The sequence below is a fragment of the Nicotiana tabacum genome, chromosome 4 (genome assembly GCF_000715075.1).
Source record: "Nicotiana tabacum cultivar K326 chromosome 4, ASM71507v2, whole genome shotgun sequence".
NCBI lineage: Eukaryota > Viridiplantae > Streptophyta > Magnoliopsida > Solanales > Solanaceae > Nicotiana > Nicotiana tabacum.
In genome coordinates, this window is record NC_134083.1 from 34,645,151 (window position 1) to 34,669,078 (window position 23,928).

At 36.9% G+C, this 23,928-nt stretch overlaps 3 protein-coding genes across 3 annotated transcripts; all 3 read right to left on the reverse strand.

The window, feature by feature from the left end:
- Window positions 1-1,146: 1,146 nt before the first annotated feature.
- LOC107769576 (HIPL2 protein-like) lies at window positions 1,147-5,405 on the reverse strand. The gene is made up of 7 exons (XM_075250756.1): window positions 5,384-5,405; window positions 4,107-4,168; window positions 3,525-4,022; window positions 3,220-3,430; window positions 2,811-2,986; window positions 2,116-2,357; window positions 1,147-2,038 (listed from the first exon to the last, which is right to left on the reverse strand). The coding sequence occupies exons 1-7, from the start codon at window positions 5,403-5,405 to the stop codon at window positions 1,642-1,644; spliced, it is 1,608 nt and encodes a 535-aa protein (XP_075106857.1). The 3' UTR covers window positions 1,147-1,641.
- A 3,385-nt stretch (window positions 5,406-8,790) lies between these two features.
- Window positions 8,791-9,861, reverse strand: LOC107769567 ((-)-isopiperitenol/(-)-carveol dehydrogenase, mitochondrial-like). The gene has a single exon (XM_016588794.2). The coding sequence runs from the start codon at window positions 9,732-9,734 to the stop codon at window positions 8,949-8,951; it is 786 nt and encodes a 261-aa protein (XP_016444280.1). The 5' UTR covers window positions 9,735-9,861; the 3' UTR covers window positions 8,791-8,948.
- A 193-nt stretch (window positions 9,862-10,054) lies between these two features.
- Window positions 10,055-15,078, reverse strand: LOC107769566 (LRR receptor-like serine/threonine-protein kinase FEI 2). The gene is made up of 13 exons (XM_016588793.2): window positions 14,568-15,078; window positions 14,325-14,460; window positions 14,149-14,220; window positions 13,908-13,979; window positions 13,736-13,807; window positions 13,577-13,648; window positions 13,418-13,489; window positions 12,771-12,877; window positions 12,447-12,620; window positions 12,038-12,370; window positions 11,150-11,401; window positions 10,651-10,784; window positions 10,055-10,513 (listed from the first exon to the last, which is right to left on the reverse strand). Exons 1-13 carry the CDS (start codon window positions 14,647-14,649, stop codon window positions 10,286-10,288), a joined length of 1,806 nt encoding a protein of 601 aa, XP_016444279.1. The 5' UTR covers window positions 14,650-15,078; the 3' UTR covers window positions 10,055-10,285.
- Window positions 15,079-23,928: the final 8,850 nt, after the last annotated feature.

Below are 23,928 nucleotides of genomic sequence, written 5' to 3' on the forward strand. Positions count from 1 at the left end.
ATTAGAAAATTCAATTATAAGTGGCGCGATATGTGATGTTTGCTTTATGAAAGTAAAGTTTAAATTATTATTTTAATATTTTCTTTTACCATCACTATTTTAAATATATAAACAATTATACTAATATCTTAAATTTTCCTTGCACCTTTAAATATGGTCAATAAATTGAAATTGAGGAAGTACTTTCTCATTAATGAAAGTTGACTTTAGTCCTCCCTGCGCTTCACTATAAATGATTTTTGGTTATTTTCACATATATTAAAAAAATTACTTTTTAACATTAATTAATATTGTAATTGATCATATTAACATTAATTTGTTAATTAGAAATACAGCAAATACCCCCTAGGCTTTTTACTCAAATGACAACTTTAAAAAAAATTAATTATTTCTTGATATTTGAAAAAATCAAATATTGTGTACTATAAAAAAAATCAAAAAATCAATTAAAGTGGACCGGACGAAACATGAAAAGAGTGGCTAATAAAGCTTGTTTTCCCAAATCCGTGACAGTAAACTTTTCTCATTTATTTCTAGAAACCTTATCCAATGTACATTTAATGTAACGCGTTTTACATTATTAATATCTTGTACTAAAAAATATGTAACAGCGAACTCTGGAATTTTTATTTGAGAGTTGTGGTCTAGTGTGCTTCCTTGCAATAGTTTAATCTTAATTTCCATCTGTCAATAATGTTGGCTCCTGTTGGAGGAATCCGACATGCTCCAATAATTAATAATTTGCAAGTTATTTATATTTCTTTCTTCAATATGTCATTCATGACCTAATCCAAGTTAAATTTCTCCATGATTTAACCAAAAAAATAAAATAAATTTCTCCATGATCGCCCACGGTTAAATTGTAAAGGACAAAATAGGCCTAATTATTTTGTTAATTCTGCTTATGATTGAAAGTAAGATATATATATATATATATATATATATATATATATATATATATATATATATATATATATATATATATATATATATTGTCAGCTATTATTTTTTGAAGCGACTAAAGATATATTTCTTAATTGTTAAACATCGATCGAGTGTGGGTAAGTATTTACCTTCGTTGAACTCTTATATATCTAGTTTGAAATCTCATTCCTAAGGTGCATACGGTTCTTCTTTTTCTATAACCCAAATCATGGGGCACGTGAATCTATGATATTTCGATCAAATTAGGTATTTTATGCATGTATTTTCTAGAATTTGTCTAATATTATGTGTTGGCACCTATGTTTCAAAAAGACTAAATGGTGCACTTTATTGAATATTTGGTTATTCACCTAGAGAAACATGGATCGATTTCCACCTAATATATTTTTTCTACTTTTTTAGTGGTACACCCATGTTCAAGAAATTCTAAATCCGCCTATGCAACAGGTTCCTTCTTTTTCTAATATCTTTTTCTCAAAAACATTTCTGCAAGTTGGTTTTAGCATTCAAAATGCAAATGCACATCAATCTTCGTTGAAGCATGTTTATTTTGCTGTTTTGTGTTTTGGAAAGAAAGGGGAAAAAAGAAAGTTCTATCTAACAAACAGAGGGAAATAAACATAAATAAAAAACCAATTTTGTTCGTCTTAAATAAAGTTCAGTTTGCTTTTTTGCAACTCTTAGTTGCATATCCCATTACACAAGACTCAACAAAAGCAGCATCATGGACGAAATTAGAAGAGCAAAGAGTTTTGCACTGTCCCATAATTTTCCAGAGAAGGAAACAGGAGGAGAAGGTGGTGGTTTACTAGCTACAATTCTTTCTTTGGGACAATGATAATTACACCTACTTGGAGGTGCAACTCTGTAGACACCGGTGGTTGTCAGTATATGAATGTCCTTTTTATTATCTTCCCCTAAGGATGCAACGTATCCTATATCAGGCACAACATCCTCTGCAATTGATTCACAATGTATTGGAGAATCTTGCGCGCACCTGTAAGGGATTTTTGAACTTGTGAAACTTCTACTATTTTCAGGATTTTCAGTACCTGACCATATTCCATCTGGATACAAGTCTATGTACAAGTACCTGAAAGTTTGATTGGAAATAATGTTGAGCTGATGTACCGAATTATCAAGTTTGTTAGCAAAGAAAAAGATGCAAACCTTCCATACAGACAGGGATCAGTGTGAGACCTATAGAAGTAGCCACCAGTTATGGAAGCTGAACCAATTGCCTTATCAGCTTCAGAGTGGTTGTATCCCATGACTGGGAATATGAGACTATTGGAGCTAGACCAAGTGCTTTCTTTTGTGGCATTGCTTGTTTTGTAGGGAAAAGGGCCTTCGTAGATAGACCAACCATAGTTTCCACCCTTTGTTATCATATCAATCTCTTCGTACTGGTCCTATAATAAGATTCAGGAAAGGAGATAGTAACTTCAATAGGTGCAGACAACGCTGGATCACGCAAAAGGCTAATATTCTACTACTGTTTTTTGGAGTTTCAAATTAAGAACATGATCAGATTAACAAGTCAAGTCAATGCCTTCTTGTGAAGTAATTCTTTCCAACATTACTAAAGCTTTCAGAGACCTCAGCCTTCTCAATTAATTTAGAAAAATCTTGTCTTGCTTGAAGGCAACTGATTTCCAGCAGTTGTGTTTTCTTCTAAAGAATCCTGGAATAAAAATATTCACATGCATATCGATATAGCAGGCTGAAGACCTTGTTCCAAGAACTGATTGTATGTCCTACTCTGTTTGATATTGTTTGTTTGAATTTATCAAAATTTCCCTAAATTAACTATTATAATCATATAAGTATTGACTATGCTTATAAGAGATAGTGAACTTCCTAACCTGTCCAGCATCTCCACAAAGGAAGTAGGAAGGTCTTTCTGAATCGAAACTACAACGCCAAGGATTTCTAAGACCCAACGCCCAGATTTCAGGCGCTAATTGCTTGTCATTGTTGTACGGATTATCTCTTGGTATGGAGTAGTTTCCCCAAAGCCCTTGAATGTGCGCTTCATTTCCTGTCAGTCATAAAATGAGAAAATTGCAGAGTTCAGTTGTTACAGTGCAAGAAACATGCAGTTTGATCATCCAATCTGTTTCTACCTACTTACCTACCTACACAAAAGGATAAATGTTCTTTCAAGATGCTACGGGAACAGTATGTAGTGATTGCAAAAGTTCCATTGTTAAATTTTGTTTATATTTTTCGGAAATTAACAAGTCTACGCAATAAACATTTTAATTAACATACTTTGATCCACATCAATCCTCAAGATCTTTCCGAGCAATGATCTCTTGTTTTGTGCAAAATTGTAAGGATCCCCTCGATGTGTACCAATTCCAGTCATAACATACAAAAACCCATCCGCAGGGCCAAAGAGAATCTGCCCTCCATGAACTCCCCTATCCGGAAGTCCCATTGTAAATATCCTCCTCACTTCTAATGGACTAGCAACTTCTGCCTGTTAAGAAGATGATCAAATCAGGACATTAAGGGAACTTCAGTCAAGAAAATCCATAAATTCATATAGCGATAAGGCGAGTGTGGAGGTATACCATGGAAGGTGTTGATGTAGTACCATTTGCTGTGAACTCTGCTACCACAGTTTGATACTGACATGGCTCAATGCCACTCTCTACTGGAAGTGTTGCTGGATCACAATAAACTTCCGAGTTACATGAGCATCTGCCCGAACATCCTGAGTGTTGCAACTTATCACAATTGTATGAAACGAAGAAACGACCATTATTCACAAAATTAGGATGGAATTCCATTCCCAATAACCCATATTGGGTACCAAAAAGCACCTGATCAGTTATATCTAGAAAGGGCTTGGATTCATCAAGCTCCAATACTCCATTAGATTCACCCTCGGGAACATTGGCAATCCATACTTTACCTTGTTGATTCCACAAAAAGACACGGTTAGAGCCATCAGGATGTGGAGTCATGCCGATGTAAGATCCATTTCCAATTTTGTCAAGGCAAACACCATTTGGGGCTTGATTATGAGCTTCACGAATACCAAATGATTGAGCACCATTTATTAAGTCCTATAAGTTGATTTCAAGACAGGGAACAACTCAATGAGAGGAAATGTAGATATCTAAACTCAGCAAAGCATTAAGGACTCTTACTGAACAGAACTCGGGATCAGAGATATTCACTGCAGCAAATTCCTTCTCCAATCTTAAGTCATCTGCAAAGTCATATGAAACATTTTCATTAATTAGAAAGAAAAAAATCAGTTTCATATCTAATGTGCCCCTAGGTCCATGTCCAATAAGTAGAAAAGAAAAAAATGGAAGAGAAAATTAAGACAGGGAACTGCAACCTATACATAAAAAGAGTGATGATAGAGCCTTACTTAACTGATCAGTGCACAAAGTGTAGGATGATAAAAAACCATAGAGTAACGAGAGATTCAGGAGAAAAACAGTGCCCATAGTAAACATAGCACTAATGATAAAGGATGGAACTCCAATTTATAATGTATGCCTTATTATAGGAATGAAATTAAGAACACCACAGAAACACAACTCTTGGATGATATGTGATGCACAACATTAATTCCTATAAAGGCCTTTTGATCTGAATCTTATCTCTTCATATATAATGGCTCTACAAAAATAGTGTAAAATTTTAGGAAATGTAATTATATTACTACGTTAATCTCAGTGCACACGCCGATCTCAATGCTATTTTAATAACACAAATGCATGCATGGGGAGTCAAAACCTTTGCGTCCCGGTGTTTGTATCCCGTCGATCTAAGGTTGATTACCTACAGGTTTTTCTTTTGTTCGTACACCTTATTGCTAGAAAATTACAAATTGGAATACTCACAACAAAACAAAAAATAGAGAAAAGCACAACAACTAGTATTATATTGGCTCTGCTAATACATGGACCATGGTTAAGCAGGCTCAAGCAACTAAGCTTCATCACTTAACCAGGGCCCGTGTATTGGAACTAGGAAGCATTGTTATAAAAAACGTACTACTCCACTATAAAACAAAAAAGGGGGAATTTAAAGAAGAATCACTTATAAGACTCCTGATTTCGATTTTTAAGGTGATTTTGTAAGGAAGATATCAAAAGATTCAAACTGCAGCTATTTGGGGATAAAGTTAGTCTCTTACGAGCATGAATAGTACAACCTCACCACCAAGTAAAGCCCAAACGCAAGCAAGAACCAGATCAAACAAGAGGGTGAAAACCAAATTATAGCCGCTGACAAAATGAGAGTCATGCCAAGCCTAAAACAAGACGGCACCAGCCATATAATAAGTTTTACATTATTAGAATTTTAAACCAATTTAATATTATTTATTAAAAAAATCATCTATAAATTATTTAATAAGTGATTTAATTATATAAATATTTTTAGGCTGTTAGTAAAACGAATTAACTACCTCTTTCCACGTTTGCTTTCATATCACTAACCTATCTCGTTGTTTGAGATATTATACTTACCTCCTTATTTTGATTTTCTTGTAATAATACTAATTAATTTAAATGACAAAATTTTATAATATTCCTACCGTACCCTTTGTTGTGCAATTGTTGATACTACGTTCTTCAACATATAAAATGCCCCTTCAAATGTTCTCTCTATTACATATATAGTTGGTGCAAAGAATATCGAAAATCCTTACTAATAATAAGGCAAAATGGAAATAAATCTTTTTCTTTATGCTTGGATTTTAAATAAAGTGGAAACAACAATGGTTATAATAGACTTGAATGTAATATTATATGTAATAAGTATTACCTTAATCTCAGTTAATCAATGAAAAAGTTATTTGTTTTCATGAAGCACTGCTAACCTAACAATAAATCTCTAATGCCACATGTTTGCATAATCATAACAAAAGTAAGTTCAAGAGAAATTGAAAATTAGATTTTAATTCCCATCACCTAAGATGTGTTGCTTATGCCCCCTTTTTGTATTTAAAAAAAATAGAAAATAACGCATGCATCAGGAAAAATAAGTAAACATCCCTATACGGGAAAAAAAAATAAAAAATAAAAATAAAAACAGCACCAAGCGAAGAAATATAAAATTAAAAAATGTGTACATCAACCAGAGTTGCACCTTACAACTGTTTATGGCAATTGTTTAAGAAAATATGACAATTGTGTACGGTAAATCAATATTTTTTAAAGATTTTATATAGCATTATACTTGTTTACATTTTTTTCCTTTTCCTAATTTGAGAAATATCAAAGTACCAGGTGAACTTTTCTCAATACTGTTTTAAAGTTTTTCTTGATAATTTTATCATATAATATTATATCTTACAATTTAAAATAGTATTCTTGACCATAAATTTGTTTCAAGAATATCAATTAATAATATTTTTTAAAATTTAAGCAAATAGAATCCAACAAATAGATTCTCCTTTTAATAATATTTAAATACTCTCCTTTTATTATAATATAGATATAGATTATAACTTTGAAACCAATAACCTATGACCAAATAGCAATGAGCAAATAACTATATCTTAGGTTTGATATATTTTACCGCAAACACATGCGTGAATTTATATTACATGTTAGTAACTTTTCAATTTAAAATAGAATAAGTTTCAGAATAATTAATTTCTAATATATAGAAATTATTATTTCCTTAAAACAATAGAATTTTTTTACTTTTTAGTTCATTATTACTTGTCATTATTGCATTATTCATTATTTAGTATTTTTACATTTTTATGTGATTTTTTATTAGTTTACTATTTGATAAAATATCCTTTCTTAATATAAAAAGTACAATATATATTTTAAATTACTACATAAGAATTTAAATTATATTTTTATATTATTTATTGGAATCATTATTTATGTTTTGTTTTTAGTTTTATATATTATAATATTTTTAGTTACATGATCTTATCCATATATCAAGACCATATGAATTACTGTTCAAAAACTTTCCCATCTCAAAAAATAAATTAGTCTTATATCTCTACATTGAAGTTATTTTTTTCCTTTTTTATAATAACTTTCTTAAAAATATATAGATATTTATTTTTTGTTAATTCAAATTCAAAATAGTAACTAATTATTAACTAACATAACTTATTTAATCCTAAATGTCTTTCTCCTATGTTTCCACTTATTATAAACTTACTTGCTTTTAATAATATATAAATATATAGATATAAATAGATATAGATTGGTGCTTCGTACTTGGGTTAGGCCAAAATTGCTTTACTTGCATCTTAAGTTACCAAAAATTTCCTTAATTTCAAAACTTTCCGGACAATTTATGAAATTTGAGATTCATATTTCTACGCTAACCCTTACCCTGCTTCTCAAGTTACCATTTTATTTCCTTATTTCAAAATTTTCCGAAAGAACTTAGGAAAATTGAGAATCCTATTTTCTACACAAACTAGGCTTTCCTCAAAGTCTATAAAAGCGTTACACGGCTTGAACAACTGATCACCATCTTCTCTTGCATTCTTTTTGGCTTACTAAATTGCTCTCTGTATTATCGCCCCAACAGAAATTGAAGATGGTGAATCTACAAACTTCTGTTGAATATAGAGTTATAACAGACGATTCTATCATTCCAAGGACGAAGAACAGCAACAACCCTTCTTCTGAGACGTTTTTCATGATCCAAGTTCGGGTTCAACAATTCCTTAAGTATCTGCAAGAGGAAGGGGATTCTATAATGGAGGCACCAGACAGTCCACTAACTGTCAAATCTTTCTACTTGCCGAGTGACGCTGTGATTCACGACGATGATAGCATTTACGAAATACTATGCTCTGTTGGTGTGCCGCTTTATTCAATGGTGCCCATCATCCGACGCGTCTCTTCCTTTGCTCGGAACCTGATGTCTCAACCTACCAATTTCGGCCGCCCTCTGATTCCTATTGTTCTGGGCATTGCGGTTATTACTTGGGATCCCACAGACGCTGTGACGGCGCACCAGAGGAAATTTGGTGAGATTGAAGAAGAGCCCACGGCTAAACGCCAAAGTAAAGATGAACGCCGATACAGGGTTTGCCTTACACCAGTTTTAGGTATAAGGTATAAGGAGGAGAGAAAGCTGTCTAATTTTTGATTATTTTTTAGTTTCAGCCAATATTTTTGTAGACCGTGATTAAGCCAAATAATATGGTTTTTCATTACCTCCTATAGCACTTAGCAGCTGGATGTAATTAATTACTCCTTTTAGGTATTTCAATTTTCCAGTTCATCTTTATACATCTCTTCGATCATAAATTAGTGCCATAAGAAGATTCTTTAAGTTCCAGATTTGTCAATTTATTAGCTGTACAATTACTTTGGTTATGAGGATAAATCTTTTTCAAGCATAAACCACTAGCTAAGGTTAATTTTTTATGCTTTGGCAAAATTATTAGTTTGACAGTTGTTTATTATAGCTCAAACATGACAACTCCATTAAAACTACGCTAGGCCCAAAAGAACAGACAACATATTTTAACAATATATGAATCAAACTGCGCGAATACTATGTAGTATAATCTTTCCTGAAATATCTAATATACTAATCATGGACATTTTCTTTAAATGCTTGGTTTTCTATAGTTCAGGACTTGTAGACACACTTGCTTTTATATGCTTAATTAATTATTTTCTATCACCCAATTCCTAGTCAATGAAGCTAAAAGATGAGGGGTCACTCTATGGCAAGTGAAGTTTGGTGAAAGTACCTCCACCCACGACCGTTAGGTCATGGGTTCGAGTCACGCTGAAAAGGAAGTGTAGAAACACTATAGATCCTCCTAATTAGGGAGAGGTTAAAAAAAAAAAAATTACAACATGCCACTACTTCTCCAATTGTAACTTTCAATTTGCTAAATCACAAATATAATTTAAAAAAAAAAACATAATTTTACATGACTACTCTAATTTGAAATGCACCTAAGAGAAGAGCTACAAGATAAACAAAAACTCACATTCAAATGAGACACAACTTCTTTGGTTCTTTCTGTTTCACAATGAACTATTTGGAGATGGAAGAGAGAGCAAGCCACCATCCAGCACCAAGTCATGCCCACTCACAAATGCAGAATCATCTGAAGCTAGAAACAGAACTGCATCCGCCAAGTGCTTCACCGTTAGCGTAATTCCCTTCAAACAAGTCAAGTTCCCATACATTTTCAAAACCTTCAATGATGTCTCCTGCTCCGCACTCAACATAATTGGCGTCATTACTGCAGATGGCGAAACACTATTCACCCTTATTCCATATTCACCTAATTGCCTTGAAGCTGATTTCACTAGTCCTAAAACAGCGTGTTTCGACATTACATAATCCGTACGCCATGGTCCTGCCCTGCTTGCCGCAATACTGGCTGTACAAATAATGCTCCCTCTAACGCGCTGCTCCACCATGGCACGTGCCGCGTGCTTCACACACGCCGCCATGCCTCGTGCGTTGACTCTTAACACACGGTCGAATTCCGAAAGATCAAGATCGATTACCTTTTGACCTGAGTTACCAACGACTCCTGCGTTACTGAACATGATGTCGAGTTGACCATATTTCTGGACCGTCCAATCCACCATGGCTTTCACTTGAGTTTCATCACTGACGTCGCAGTGCACGTAGCTGCACCTCTGGAAAGGGATGGATTCCGCCAAAGCTCTGCCCTTTTCATCTTGGATGTCGGCGATGACGACGCGCGCGCCGTGATGGGCAAAAAGGCGTGCTGCTGCTTCCCCAATGCCGCTGGCACCACCCGTCACTGTGGCAACTTTGCCTTCAAGCTTTTGCATGGTCACTGCAAATTTTCTCCGTTTTCTTCTTTATTTTTAGTGGTATTTCTGGAGACTGGGAAATATGTTTCTAAAAGCTGGGTTATCCGGAGTTGGTGGCCTAATAATGCCTCAGCCTCAAACTAGCCACCAATTGCAGGTAAGGTAAGGGGTCCGCAGTCACAATCCTAGTACAGCCTCTTTTTTTAATAATTGAGTTGACATATTTAGCATAAAAATGCTTTTCAAATATGCTATCCAGCTATAGTTGAGTGACATGACTTATTTTCATCAATTCCTATTAAACAACTTTCTTTGGGGAGACCTAAATTCTTTTATAGGTGAATCAATCCGGTAATCAATAAATAGAGTTAGGACTTAATATGTCAACTGCAAGAATGTGAAGATATCTACACAAAAAGGTGGAAGTAATGCACAGCGAACATTAGTAAGAAAAGCTACGGGCTCCAAAAGCAAGGAGCATAGAGTATCTGCAATCTCAGACTACACATTTCGGCATTGGGCTAAAATGTGTTTTCTTAGTATTTGGTCCCAGGAAACTATTTCATACATCAAGAATAATCTGAATGAGACTCGTCGTAGAAATCACTGGGACATGGTGACATGACCTCTTGCTCCAAATATTGCAGCACCTGTTGCATTGAAGGTCTATCATCTGGATTTGCATCAGTGCATCTTGCAGCTATTTCCAGAATTGCTTCTACTGTCTCTACGTCTGCATCTGTGCACCTCTTATCTAGAATGTCCTCCAGTCTATTCTCCTTCAGCAAGGTATTCATCTGTACAGTTTTCACATTGTGACACTATCAGTTTGTGGAAATAGTAGAGCTAAATACTAAGACAAGTTCCATATAACTATCACATAATCTCCAACCAAGGTCTTCTATGAAGTTTTAAAAGTCAATGAGAAGCATACCCAGCCAACCACATTTAGGCCTCGATTCACGAAAGATGGATCTGTTGGCCTTTTCCCTGTCACAAGCTCTAAGAGGAGAACTCCAAAGCTATACACATCAGACTTCTCTGTCGCTCTTCCACTTTGCAAGTACTCTGGGTATGTTACCAACAAGAAATTGTTGGTCAGACATTTCGGTAGAAGATGAGTAGAGGTTGAGAGACTTTACAGGAGAGGGAAAGCCTTAAGAGACCAACACCACCACAACATATGGCAAGTGGAAATCAACAGAGGTTTCAAGAAAAGTAAAAAAGGAAACTGGTCCAAGAATGATAAACTTCTATCAGCATCCAACACAACACAAGCATAGCATAGTCCATAAGAAAATAGGTCAAGGCATTTTGACCAAACAAAAAAAGAACCATCCAAACTTACTTTACAGCCAACATATACATGATTATATGTATCATGTATGTATCTATCATTATAGGTGCTTATTTAAAAAAGTGAGTATGCATACCTGGTGCTAAATAACCAAAAGTACCAGCAACCACAGTAGTAACGTGAGCTTCCTCATCAACCAAAAGCTTGGCAAGTCCAAAGTCTGAAACACGAGGCTCTAGATTCTCATCAAGGAGTATGTTGCTTGATTTAATATCTCGATGAACTATTTTAGGACAGCAGTCATGGTGTAGGTAGGCCACCCCTCTTGCAGAACCAAGAGCTATTTTCAAACGTGCATTCCAGTTCAACAAACGATCATCCACACGTTCTGCCAAAATGCACAAAAGATGCACGCAATGAATTGCCAAGAAAAGCAGATTGTTTAAGCAACAGAAATAGCATTTTCCTCCCCTCCTCTCCAGATTCTTTTTCTGTTTAACTCTTTTGTTAAAACACAGAACTTGAGCAATGTCTCACAGATAAGGCATATATCTCCAGAAAATACTGGGCAACTGATAAAGAATAAAATCTGAACCACTAATAACAAAGAATAAAATCCAATTCATATATTGCCATGGCCAACGAGCTCAATGCGAGTGACTTCTCTCTGAACCAGAGAATACCAGTCAGATGTGCTCCAAGCAACTTTAAAAGGGTGTAAAAAATAAAGTATCATATTTCTTGCTTTGCATCTGCAGACTCTACACTCAACAACAATGCACAGAGAAAAGGTCCCCCTTTTAATTGTTACCTTTTTCAGCTCTTCCTCTTAATGCATATACAACGGATGACTGAAATTAATAGGTACATTTGGGCCTAACCAAATAAAAGAGATGTATGGCAGAAACACTTCTTTTTCATGCTACACCTTAAACAATTTCTATCGTTGATGTCTTCTATAAGTTAAGAAGAGAAGTAATGATGAGGAAAGACTTCCACAAGTTTAAAATTGCAGGAAACATACCATGCAGAAAATTGTCCAAGCTTCCCATGACCAGGTAATCATAGATGAGAAGCCTTGCAGTAGGAAGCCTGCAGTAACCTCGAAGGTTTACCAGATTAATGTGTTTGATGCTACCCAATATTTCCAGCTCTCTCTCAAAGACTTGATCAGAGCCTTCACGACTCCGGTCTATTCTTTTAACAGCAAATGTTCCACAATCATTCATAACCATCCGATACACAGTACCGAACCCTCCTGCTCCAACAACATCTTCCTCATCAAGGGATTCAATCTTCTCTATTAGCTCACATGAAGGATAAGGAAGATCGCCGTGGAAAGTAATAAGTTTGGCACCTGCAGACTTGACAAATTAAGGCAAAAATATGGAGAAGGAAAAAGAAAATGGTAATTGTACTATTCACCCTCTTACTTGGCTCTTTGTAAACTTGTTTCTTGACTTCTGTGTATTTTTTTGCTGCCCTTTCCTTCTTTGACAACAACCAAACCCAGAGGAAAATAAAGAGCACAATGAGTACGAAACCCAATGTAGATATTGCACCAATAACTGCTGCTCTAACATAGTGAGAGGATCGCTTAGTAGGGACTGCACAGAAACCACATTAATTTAGCAATAAATCAGACTTTCTACAGAGAAGTAAAGGAGAAAACAGCAGAATCCACTCAGTTCAGGAAAGGGAAGTTCCAAAGTCAGTGAACTTCTAAAATGTAGTAGAAATAAAGCAGATATAACAACCTGCAGCCTCATCACTTTCAGCATGAGGCAATACTACAGGGAATCCCATTGATGTTCTGCAAGGCTTGACGACCTGTTGGCCACAGAGATCTAAGTTGCCAATAAACCTAAGCATAAGCATTATCCTCATCAGAATAGTCTTCTATAAGATAGCCATTAATGGCAGAATTAAACAGTGAAAATGTCATTCATCTCTCCTAAGATTATAAAGAATAAAAGTAAACGGCAATCCAGTTCACGAGACTCCAATTAAACAGTTGTTTCCGGAAACAAGCTTGTGTTGGTGATTCTAATTCGCTGATCTTTCGACGGGTACTCTTCTTAGTTTGTTTTTACTAGATATCATTGTAACACTGCCACAAACCTAACATATGTAGCAAACAATATTTACTTACAAATGTACCTGGTGAGCAAGTACTCGATTCATCTAGTAATTTATTTCTTAAAATGTGATTGGGGTGCCAAGTGGATGCTGAAAAATTATCTTCACTTCTATACAGATAATAGGAAGCAGTATTCAAGATATATTTTATACTCTCTGAGTTTCGAAACATCTATCTAAATTCATTTTCAGCCTACAAGAAAATATTTGAACTCATCAGGTGATATCAAATGTGGGATTAAATTCCAAAGGAAGGAGGACTTACGATTTGTTCCCGAAAGTGCTCAGAACTCCAACATCAGGAATCTCTCCCGAGAAGAAATTGGTTGACAAGTTGCTGAATTGATTTGCAATTTTAACACATCAGTGTAAAGGCAGTAACTTGCTGGGTTAAGAAATTATGATGAAAGGAAATTGGACTTACAGATGACGAAGGTGTCTGAGACGACCAAGAGAAGAAGGTATGGCACCCCTAAGTGAATTGCTTGATAAGTCCCTAAGAAAGATTAAAAGACAGCAACCAATAAAACAACCTAATCGATCAAATAATCAGATGGTGAATTAAAACATTTTGAAATCTTACAATATGGTCAGCATTGAAAGATTTCCAATATCTGATGGTATGCCTCCTTGAAGATAGTTTGCTCTGAGGTATCTGTATTAAATAGTATCTAGCTTGTGACAACTTTATCAAGAAACACAGGGAATCTCCAAGAAAATATGCTATCACTCGGTTATAGGAAACTCCAACTTACATAGCTCTGAGTTCAGAGCAATTGCCAATCTCAGTAGGAATCACACCGTGCAGACTGTTTTCGTGAAGTGCCCTGGTTTTAGGGAAAGAACACAGTTTTATCAAGGGAAGCACAAGAGATAAACATTAATTTTACCTAGAATTAGCAAGAGCCCACACAAAGAAACAATGCACCAACATAGATAATTTTGTTGCATTGCCCCAGTAAGCTAAGTGGCATGGAGAAAGGCTATGGGACTTACAATCTCTGCAGTCTGGTGAGTTTTCCTATGCTGGGAGCTATAATTCCTCCAAGTTGCATATAAGGTAAGTTGCTGAAAATTCCAAAAAATAAAATGCTGTAAATTAACCCAAGCAACCAAAGCAAAACGAGTGAAGAAAGCACTGATAGAGGAAATATAAAGAGAAGTGTGCATACATAGATTGAACTCTTTGGTCATTGGGATGGCAAGATATGCCAGTCCACCCACAAGGTGACTCATCCGAATAATTCCAGTTGCTCAACACATTTTTGGTGTCATTCAAAACGGTTCTCATTTCCAACAAAGTAAAACCTAAAAGGAAACAGAGAACAAGAATCAAAGTTAAGACCTTTTTAGCTCAAGAACAACATACATTATGAAAATAAACCTAGATAATGCCCATAAACAAATAAACTTACCATCTGGGGTTAGAGAAAGAGAGCTTTTGCTGAAAATGGTCATCGTAAACAAACCAAAAAGGGCCAAAATCCGCAGACCCATTTCGATTTCTTGAGCAAAACCGCAGATTTGAGCTTAGTTTTCACTTTGGAATAGTAGCCTACTGTCTACTAGTCCTTGAGTTCAGGACTAAGTGTCAAGTATATAGAGGAGTGGTAGCAAGTTTACCAATCAAGACAGATCTTGAAAGAGTAAAGCTATAATGAAGAAAATGGTGGGGTTAGGGTAGAAGTATTTAAGATGATTAAAGTTCTTACAAACGGAAAATCCATAATAATGAAATGTCAAGCACGAAGTGAGAAAGACGAGGGTGGGGTGGTGTGTATTTTGAAAAGGAGAAGACTTTACTTTGAAAGTAGTATAGAAAGTTGTGTAATAGAAAAAGAGAGAGCCGTTGTTCAGACAGCCGTGGAGTTCAAATAGAGTAATGAAGTTGGACTACGCTCTCGCGCGTTAAATATTTGTGTACTCGCTAGATATTGCTGGATGCGTGTAAAATTATGTTAAAAGAGGAGTGTGTGTAAGTGACAGCTATAGATGTGCGAATGGGGAAATCTTTTTGTTGGAAAAAGGACAAATCTTTGCACTGCCCGAGTCTGAGCAAAAACTTGAACATTTGATGACCTATGTTTGGAGTGTATGTACTCACATTTGCATTCAAAAGTATCACCAACCCTTTTAGTGGGACCTTCTTAAATGGGTGTGTTCTATATCACTCATTTTCGAAAACAAAAACACGAGCTGGAAATATGAAAAAAATGAAAAGAAATTGAACTACGTAAATCCGATAATTTTATGTGTGAGAGATTTATAGAGTTTAGTTGATAAAAATTGAAAAGCAAATGAACTACTTAATTAATTTTATGTGTGAAATATTTGTAGAGTTTAGTAGATTGAATGCATGATAGGAGTGGCGGAGCTAGGGGTGGATCCACTCTTTTAGGATGGGCCCGCTAAGATGATAAAAACGTAGTATATAAAAATAGTTTAACCATCAACCTTGTACCGAAATTCTTGTTACACACTTCTCGTTCACAAATTTTTTTTTACACATTCAACCTTTTAAAAGTGTGTCTAAGCTAGTGTTTGGCCATAGATTTCCAAATTTATTCTGAAAAACCTGATTTGGGTGAAGTTTGGTTTGAAGATGAAAATGTGTTTGGACATCAGTTTTCAAAACATATTTCCCAAATTTATTTTGAAAAAATATGAAATATGACTTATACCCACAAGTTCTAAAAACTATCACAAATACTCAACAGGATCATTATCAATAACATTCATTATATTATCGCAAATCATAGTCCTAAACATAAATAAATTTGATACAAAATTATCATTTTTATAATGAACTACATGATATACTATCAGGTGACCGAGAATACGAAGCAATATTATTACAAAATAATAAATGATGGGCTCTTTTATAAAATACAAAAATTTGGGACAATTTTAGAAAAATACAATAGTGATATTTTGGCCCAAAACCAGCTATTGAGCTGGTTTTTGGTCTACTCCGTTTGTTCCATTTTATTTACACTATTTCCACATTAATCGTTAAAAAAAATGTCAATTTTGTATTTGAAAATAATTTAACTTTAAACATGTAAGAGCCCGTTTGGACATAAGAAATTTTTCCCTTTTTTCCAAAAAAAATTCACTTTTTTTCGAAATAAGCGGTTGTTCATAAAATTTTCAATTTTCACTTGAAGATGCATTTTGGAATTTTTCGAAAATTTTCCTCAAACCACTCTCCCCCTCACCTTCTTCCCCACATAGAATTGTTGAAAGAACATAAAATTTCAGATCTAAAAATTGAGTGATTTTTGTTAGTTTATGGTCTAAATATTGTGAAAACCATTTATCAGTGGTAGATTTAAAACCTTTAACAATATTATTGAAGGTTTGGTAAAAAAATCTAGAATCCACTATTGTTGGGGTATTGAAAAAGCTTGAAAATTTAATTGGGTCTTGTTGATTATTGGGTTGTTGAATTTGTTGCACGATTTTTTTCGGCTAGTTATTTAGATAGTGTGGTTGAATTTTGGTATTGCTGGAAACTTTCTCACAAACAACCATGGTGTCGGCAACAATGGTGCTTAAGATAGAAAATGAAAAGATGAAGAAGATGGGGCTTAATTGTAATTTTTAATATTTGTTTTCTTTTTTAAAATCAATGACACGTGTCACGACCCTATTAGGGCGTGAATTTCACGTTATCTGAAAATTTGGCACCTATCTCAATATTAGGCAAGCCAATAACCTCAATAATCTTTTAAATTTGAAAACATAATATTTCAATTTAATAGAAAATTCCATAAATATTGTTATAAATACACTCCCCAAACCCGGTATCACTGAGTACATGAGCATCTAAATGATAACATAGTCGGACTGATACAAACACTATCTGAAAATGTAAAACAGTACAAATAACTGAAAGGAAAGAGAGTCAAGGTCTGTGAACGCCAAGCAGCTACCTCGATAGTCTCCAACAGATGAAACTCCAAAATCTAGCAACCGCCGTATCCGAAAGTACCTAGATCTGCACACGAAGTATAAAGTGTAGTATGAGTACAACTGACCCCATGTACTCAATAAGTAACAAGACTAACCTTTGTGCTGAAAATAGTGACGAGCTCAACAAGTACAGTCCAGTATAGAAATAATAGTACAGAAATATAGGTATGCTTTCAAGTTCAACAGTTAAACTCAGTACAAGTAAAATAGATAATTCTGATTGATATGAGGAATATGACATCTCTATATCTACATGCCAATGTACATGCTGTATGTGATGCACCTTAGTGGGAACCTCGTGTACTCACAATCTCAAAATACTCAATCACCCAGTACTGTATATGGTCAATCCAGTCCGGGAAAGATCCATCCCATATATATATACATCAACTGACAGTTAGTCACTCAGTACTGTATAAGGCCAATCTAGCCCAGGGGAAGATCCATCCCCAAATATATATAATTAGGCAAAATCCATGCCAAGAAAAATCCATCCCAAATATATAAATAAGGCAACTCCATGCGCTAGGAAGTCCATCCCAAATATAAACATCAACTGCGCTCACTGTGGGGGTGCAGACTCCGGAGGGTCTCCTTCAGCCCAAGCGCTATATAAAGCCAATATGGCCTACTACGACGTGTAGTCCGATCCCATAATAATAAATCCTATAAGGCCTGCTGCGGCGTGCAACCCCGATCCATATAATAATAACTATAAAGCCAATATGGCCTGCTGCGGCGTGCAACTCGATCCCATAAATATACTCACAAATGGATGAACATGACTGAGTATGAAATTTATATTTTAAAATAATTAATTCAACAGCAACATGACCCTGTGGGTCACAAAATATCGGCACGTAGCCTAAACAAACAACAACAACATACCCAGTAAAATCTCACTAGTGGGGTCTGGGGAGGGTAGAGTGTACGCATACCTTACCCCTACCCCGAAAGGGTAGAGAGGCTGTTTCCGGGAGACCCTCGGCTCAGCAGAAGAGACAATAATATCAGAAAAGAAACGAAATAAAAGATCTGTAACAACAAAAGAAGCCAGAAAAGTAATAATATCATCTTAAGAGACACCAAATAAGTGAAGGGAATGCAATAACACAATACTATGCAAAACAACAAAATAGTGTGAACACAATATAGACCGCTAACATATATAGATAAAACTCTATCAGACTACCCGGTACAAAGAGGGAAAAACTCTCTACTACCCCTAGCCTACAACCCTAATGTTCGACCTCCACACATTCCTATCAAGAGCCATGTCCTCGAAAATCTGAAGTCGTGCCATGTCCTGCCTAATCACCTCGCTCCAATACTTCTTAGGCCGTCATCTACCTCTTCTCGTGCATGCCAAAGCCAACTACTCGCATCTTTTAACCGGGGCATCTATGGTTCTCCTCCGCACGTGCCCGAACCATCTAAGTCTCGCTTCCTGCATCTTGTCGTCCACGGGAGCAACGCCCACCCTCTCCCGAATATCTTTATTCCTTATCTTATCCAGTTTAGTAAGCCCGCATATCTATCTCAACATCCTCATTTCGGCTACTTTCATCTTCTGGATATGTGAATTCTTAGCTGGCCAACACTCAGCCCCATATAACATAAACGACCTAACCATCGCTTTGTAGAACATACCTCGGCACGTAGCCTAAACATGATCTTTAATACGAGCCTCAGCTCAATTTCTCTAACACGTGGGGAACATATGAATAATGACATGATTCTTTGATTGTGCAACTCTACGAAATTTATTTTAAGTCACAATTTCTAAGGTGCACGCACACACGCCAGTCACCTGGCATGTGCGTCACCTCAAAAATCGTGTTACTTACCTCAAACCGTACAAGCTATTTATTCCAATATGCCTTTGTCTCACGAATTGGCCTCTAAATGCCTCGAATCTAATCACAATTAATTCAATACAGTCAACACAAATTATAAGAATTAATTCCATATGAAAATACAAATTTTTGAACAAAATCTGAAATTCAATTCAAAAATCGTCAATGGGGCCCACGTCTCGGAACTCAACAAAAGTTACAAAATATGAACGTCCATTCAACCACGAGTCCAACCATATCAAATTTACCAAATTCCGACATCAACTCGACCTCCAAATCTCAAATCTTATTTTCAAATCCTTAGGCCCAAATTCTTGAATTACACCTCAAAAATACGTAATCTAGTCGAAATACTCGATGATAATTCAATATTATTGACTAATAATGATCACAAGTGACTTACCTCAAGATTTTCCGTGAATATTCTCTGAAAAATTGCCTCAACCCATGTTAGAAATGACCAAAAATGGCAAAAATGTCGGAACCCCTCTGTTTTGTACACTGCCCAGTGTTTTCGCACCTGCTGCCCTTTTAATCGCTACTGCGGTCAACACTTCCGCACCTACGGAACTTCCACTTTTGCGGTCCTAAATCCGCTTTTGCGAGACGAGGACCGCTTCTGTGGAGCCCCTCATGTCAGGCCCTTCCGCTTCTGCGCTGCCTCTTTCGCATTTGCGATCTTGCAGATGCGGAACTTCACTCGCATCTGCGACCTCTGCCCACACTGCTCCATCCCGCTTCTGCGATCAACGCGTCACTTCTGCGGTCGCGCACCTGTGACCAATTCCATCGCAGGTGCGATTGCACCAGAATTGGAAATTTTTTCAGAATTTCTCCAAGTCCAAATTTTGATTTGTTAACTATCCGGAATCCACCCGAATCCCCCGAGACCTCAACCAATTATAACAATGAGTCCCAAAACATCATACGAACTCAGTCGAGGTCTCAAATCACATCAAACAACGCTAAAACCATGAATCACGCCCCAATTCAAGCCTAATGAAGACTAATGAATTCCAACTTCTACATTCGATGTCGAAACCTATCAAATCAAGTCCGATTGACCTCAAATTTTGCACACAAGTCATAAATGACATAACGGACCTATAAAAATGTTCAGAACTGGATTCCGACCCCAATATCATAAAGTCAATCTCTCGGTCAAACTTTCAAACTTTAAATTCCTATTTTCACCATTTCAAGCTTAATTTAACTACGGACTTCCAAATAATTTTTCGGACACATTCCTAAGTCCAAAATTACCATACGGAGCTATTGAAATTATCAAAACTCTATTCCGGAGTTGCTTACACATAAGTCAACATCCGATCAACTATTTCAACTTAAGCCTTAAATCTTAAAACTAAGTATTTTAATTCATTCCGAAATTTCCCCGACAAATCACATAATTATAATTGAACACAGGATAAGCAGTAAATGGGGGAACGAGGTTGTAATACTCAAAACGACCAGCCGGTTGTTACATTCTCCCCCTCTTAAACAAACGCTCATCCTCAAACGGGTTTAGAATTATACCTGGAGTCTCAAATAAGTGTGAATATTTGCTCTGCATCTCTCGCTCAGTTTCCCAGGTAGCTTCTCCGATTGGCTAGCCTCTCTACTGCACTTTCACTAAATCTATGTTCTTTGATCTAAACTTTCGAACTTGCCGGTCCAAAATGGCCACCGGCTCTACATCATAAGTCAAATTGCCATCCAACTGTACTGAAATCCAAAACATGAGACGGATCTCCGACATACTTCCAGAGCATAGATACATGAAATATTGGATGAACACCTAATAGACTAGGAGGCAATGCAAGTTCATAAGCCATCTCTCTAATCTTCTTAAGTATTTCAAAAGGCCCAATATACCTAGGACTCAACTTACCTTTCTTTCTGAACTTATAACACCCTTCATAGGCGAAAGTCGGAGCAGTACTTTCTCTCCTACCATGTAAGCGACATCGTGAACCTTCTGGTCGGCATAACTCTTCTGTCTAGACTGCGCAGTGCGAAATCGATCCTGAATCAATTTAACCTTTTTCAAAGCATCCTGAACTAAATCATTACCCAATAGCCTAGCCTCACCTGGTTCAAACCAACCCACCGGAGACTGACATAGTCTTCCATATAAAGCCTCATACGGAGCCATTTGAATGCTCGATTGGTAGCTTTTATTATAGGCAAACTCTGCAAGCGGCAGAAACTGATCCCAAGAACCCCCAAAATCTATAACACAAGCGCGTAGCATATCTTCTAATATCTGAATAGTGCGTTCGGACTACCCGTCCGTTTGAGGGTAAAATGTTGTGCTCAGCTGAACCTGTGTGCCTAACTCTCGCTACACTGTTCTCCAAAACTGTGATGTATGCGTGCCCCGATATGAAATGATGGACACTGGCACATCGTGTAGGCGAACAATCTCGCAGATATAAATCTCGATCAACCGCTCTGAAGAATAAGTAGTGCCGACTAGAATAAAATGAGCGAACTTGGTTAACCGATACACAATCACCTAAATAGCATCAAACTTCCTCAAGGTACGTGGGAGTCCAACTACGAAGTCCATGGTAATACGCTCCCATTTCCATTCCGGAATTTCAAGTCTCTGAAGTAATTCGCCCGGTCTCTAATGCTCGTACTTCACCTGCTGACAATTTAAACACCGAGCTACAAACCTCACTATATCTTTCTTCATTCTTCTCCACCAATAGTGATAAAGACTTCGATGATCCGTAAATACTTCACAAGACACACTATAGAGATAGTGCCTCTAAATCTTTAATGCATGAACAATGGCTGCCAATTCTAAATCATGAACAGGGTAGTTCTTTTCATGTGGCTTCAACTGGCACGAAGCATAAGCAATAAGTCTGACCTCCTGCATTAAGACACACCAAATACCAATCTGAGAAGTATCACAATACACTGTATAAGAGCCTGAAGCTGAAGGCAAAACTAGAACTGGAGTTGTGGTCAAGGTAGTCTTGAGCTTCTGAAAGCTCTCCTCACACTCATCCGACCACCTGAATGGAGCACCCTTCTGGGTTAATTTAGTCATAGGCGCCGCAATAGACGAGAAGCCATCCACAAAGCGACGATAATAACCGACCAAGCCAAAAAAACTCCGAATCTCAGTAGCTGAAGATGGCCTAGGCCAACTCTGAACTGCCTCTATCTTCTTCAGATCCACCTTAATTCCCTCACTGGACACTATGTCCCAAGAATGCCATCGAACTAAGCCAGAACTCACACTTAGAGAATTTGGCATAAAATTTCTCCTCCCTCAGCCTCTATAGTACAATACTCAAATGTTGTGCATGTTCCTCATGATTACGTAAGCACACCAGGATATCATCAATAAATACTACGACAAACAAATCAAGATACGACTGGAATACACTATTCATCAAGTGCATAAATGTTGCTGGGGCGTTGGTCAGCCCAAAAAATATCACGAGAAATTCATAGTGACCATAACGGGTACTGAATACCGTCTTTAGAATATCTGAGTCCCGAATCTTCAACTGATGATACCCAGACCTTAAATCAATCTTAGAGAACACCCTCGCTCCCTGAAGCTGGTCAAATAAATCATCAATACGAGGCAAAGGATACTTGTTCTTGACTGTAACTTTGTTCAACTGCCTGTAGTCAATGCATATCCGTATAGTACCGTATTTTTTTTTCACAAATAGAACTGGTGCACTCAAAGGCGACATACTAGGCTTAATAAATCCCTTATCCAGAAGTTCCTGAAGTTGCTTTTTTAATTCTTTCAATTCAGTTGGTGCCATACGATATGGAGGAATAGAAATGGGCTGAGTGCCCGGCACCAAGTCAATACCAAAATCAATATCCCTGTCGGGTGGCATACCCAGCAGGTCTGCAGGAAATACATCCGGAAAGTCTCGTACTATCGGTACAGAATCAATAGTAGGAGTATCTGCATTAACATCTCTCACAAAATCTAAATATGACAAACACCCCTTCCCAACCATCAGTTGGGCCTTCAAATAAGATATTACTCTGCTGGGAATATAATCTAGAGAACCTCTCCATTCGATCCTCGACAACCCCGCATTGTCAACGTAACGGTTTTTGCGTGACAGTCCAAAATAGCATGACATGGAGACAACCAATCCATACCCAAGATCACATCGAAATCAACCATACTAAGCAATAAGAGATCAACTCTAGTCTTCAATCCCCTGATAGTTACCACACATGATCGATACACACGGTCCATAATAATAGTATCGCCCACCGCCGTAGACACATGAACAGGTGAAACTAAGGACTCACGGGGCATATCCAGATAACGAGCAAAATATGATGATACATACGAATATGTGGAACCAGGGTCAAATAATATAGAAGTTTCCATGTGGCACACTAAGACAATACATGTGATCACTGCATCAGAAGCAACGACATCTGGCCTAGCAAGAATAACATAGAATCGAGCATGACCGCCACATGATCAACCTCCCCCTATAGGGCGACCTCTGGCTGCTTGAGCCCTACCCCGATCTAACTGGGCGGGTGGCATAACAGCTGGTGCAGGAGTCATATCCTAACTCATCTGCTGAACTAGACCTCGCGAAAGGGACAATATTTCCTCTCATGACCCAGCTCTCCACACTCATAGTAATCCCTCTCAAAGAATGGTGGCGAGTTCTGAGGTGGACCTCGAGAACCAGAATAACTACCAGAAGAACCTGGTACAGATGAACCCTGAACTGATATGCACGAGATGAACTCTGAGCTGGAAGTGCATTAAGAGAAGATTGACTCGGCCGAGCACTGTATGAACCATGGCTAGCTGATGTGCCACGATGAGCTGGACAAGCCATCTAAGCGGGCATATAAGGTCGCCCCCAGTTGTGATAGGACTGTCCCCCAGAAGGAACACCGCTGGAATTACCCAGACCACGAGACC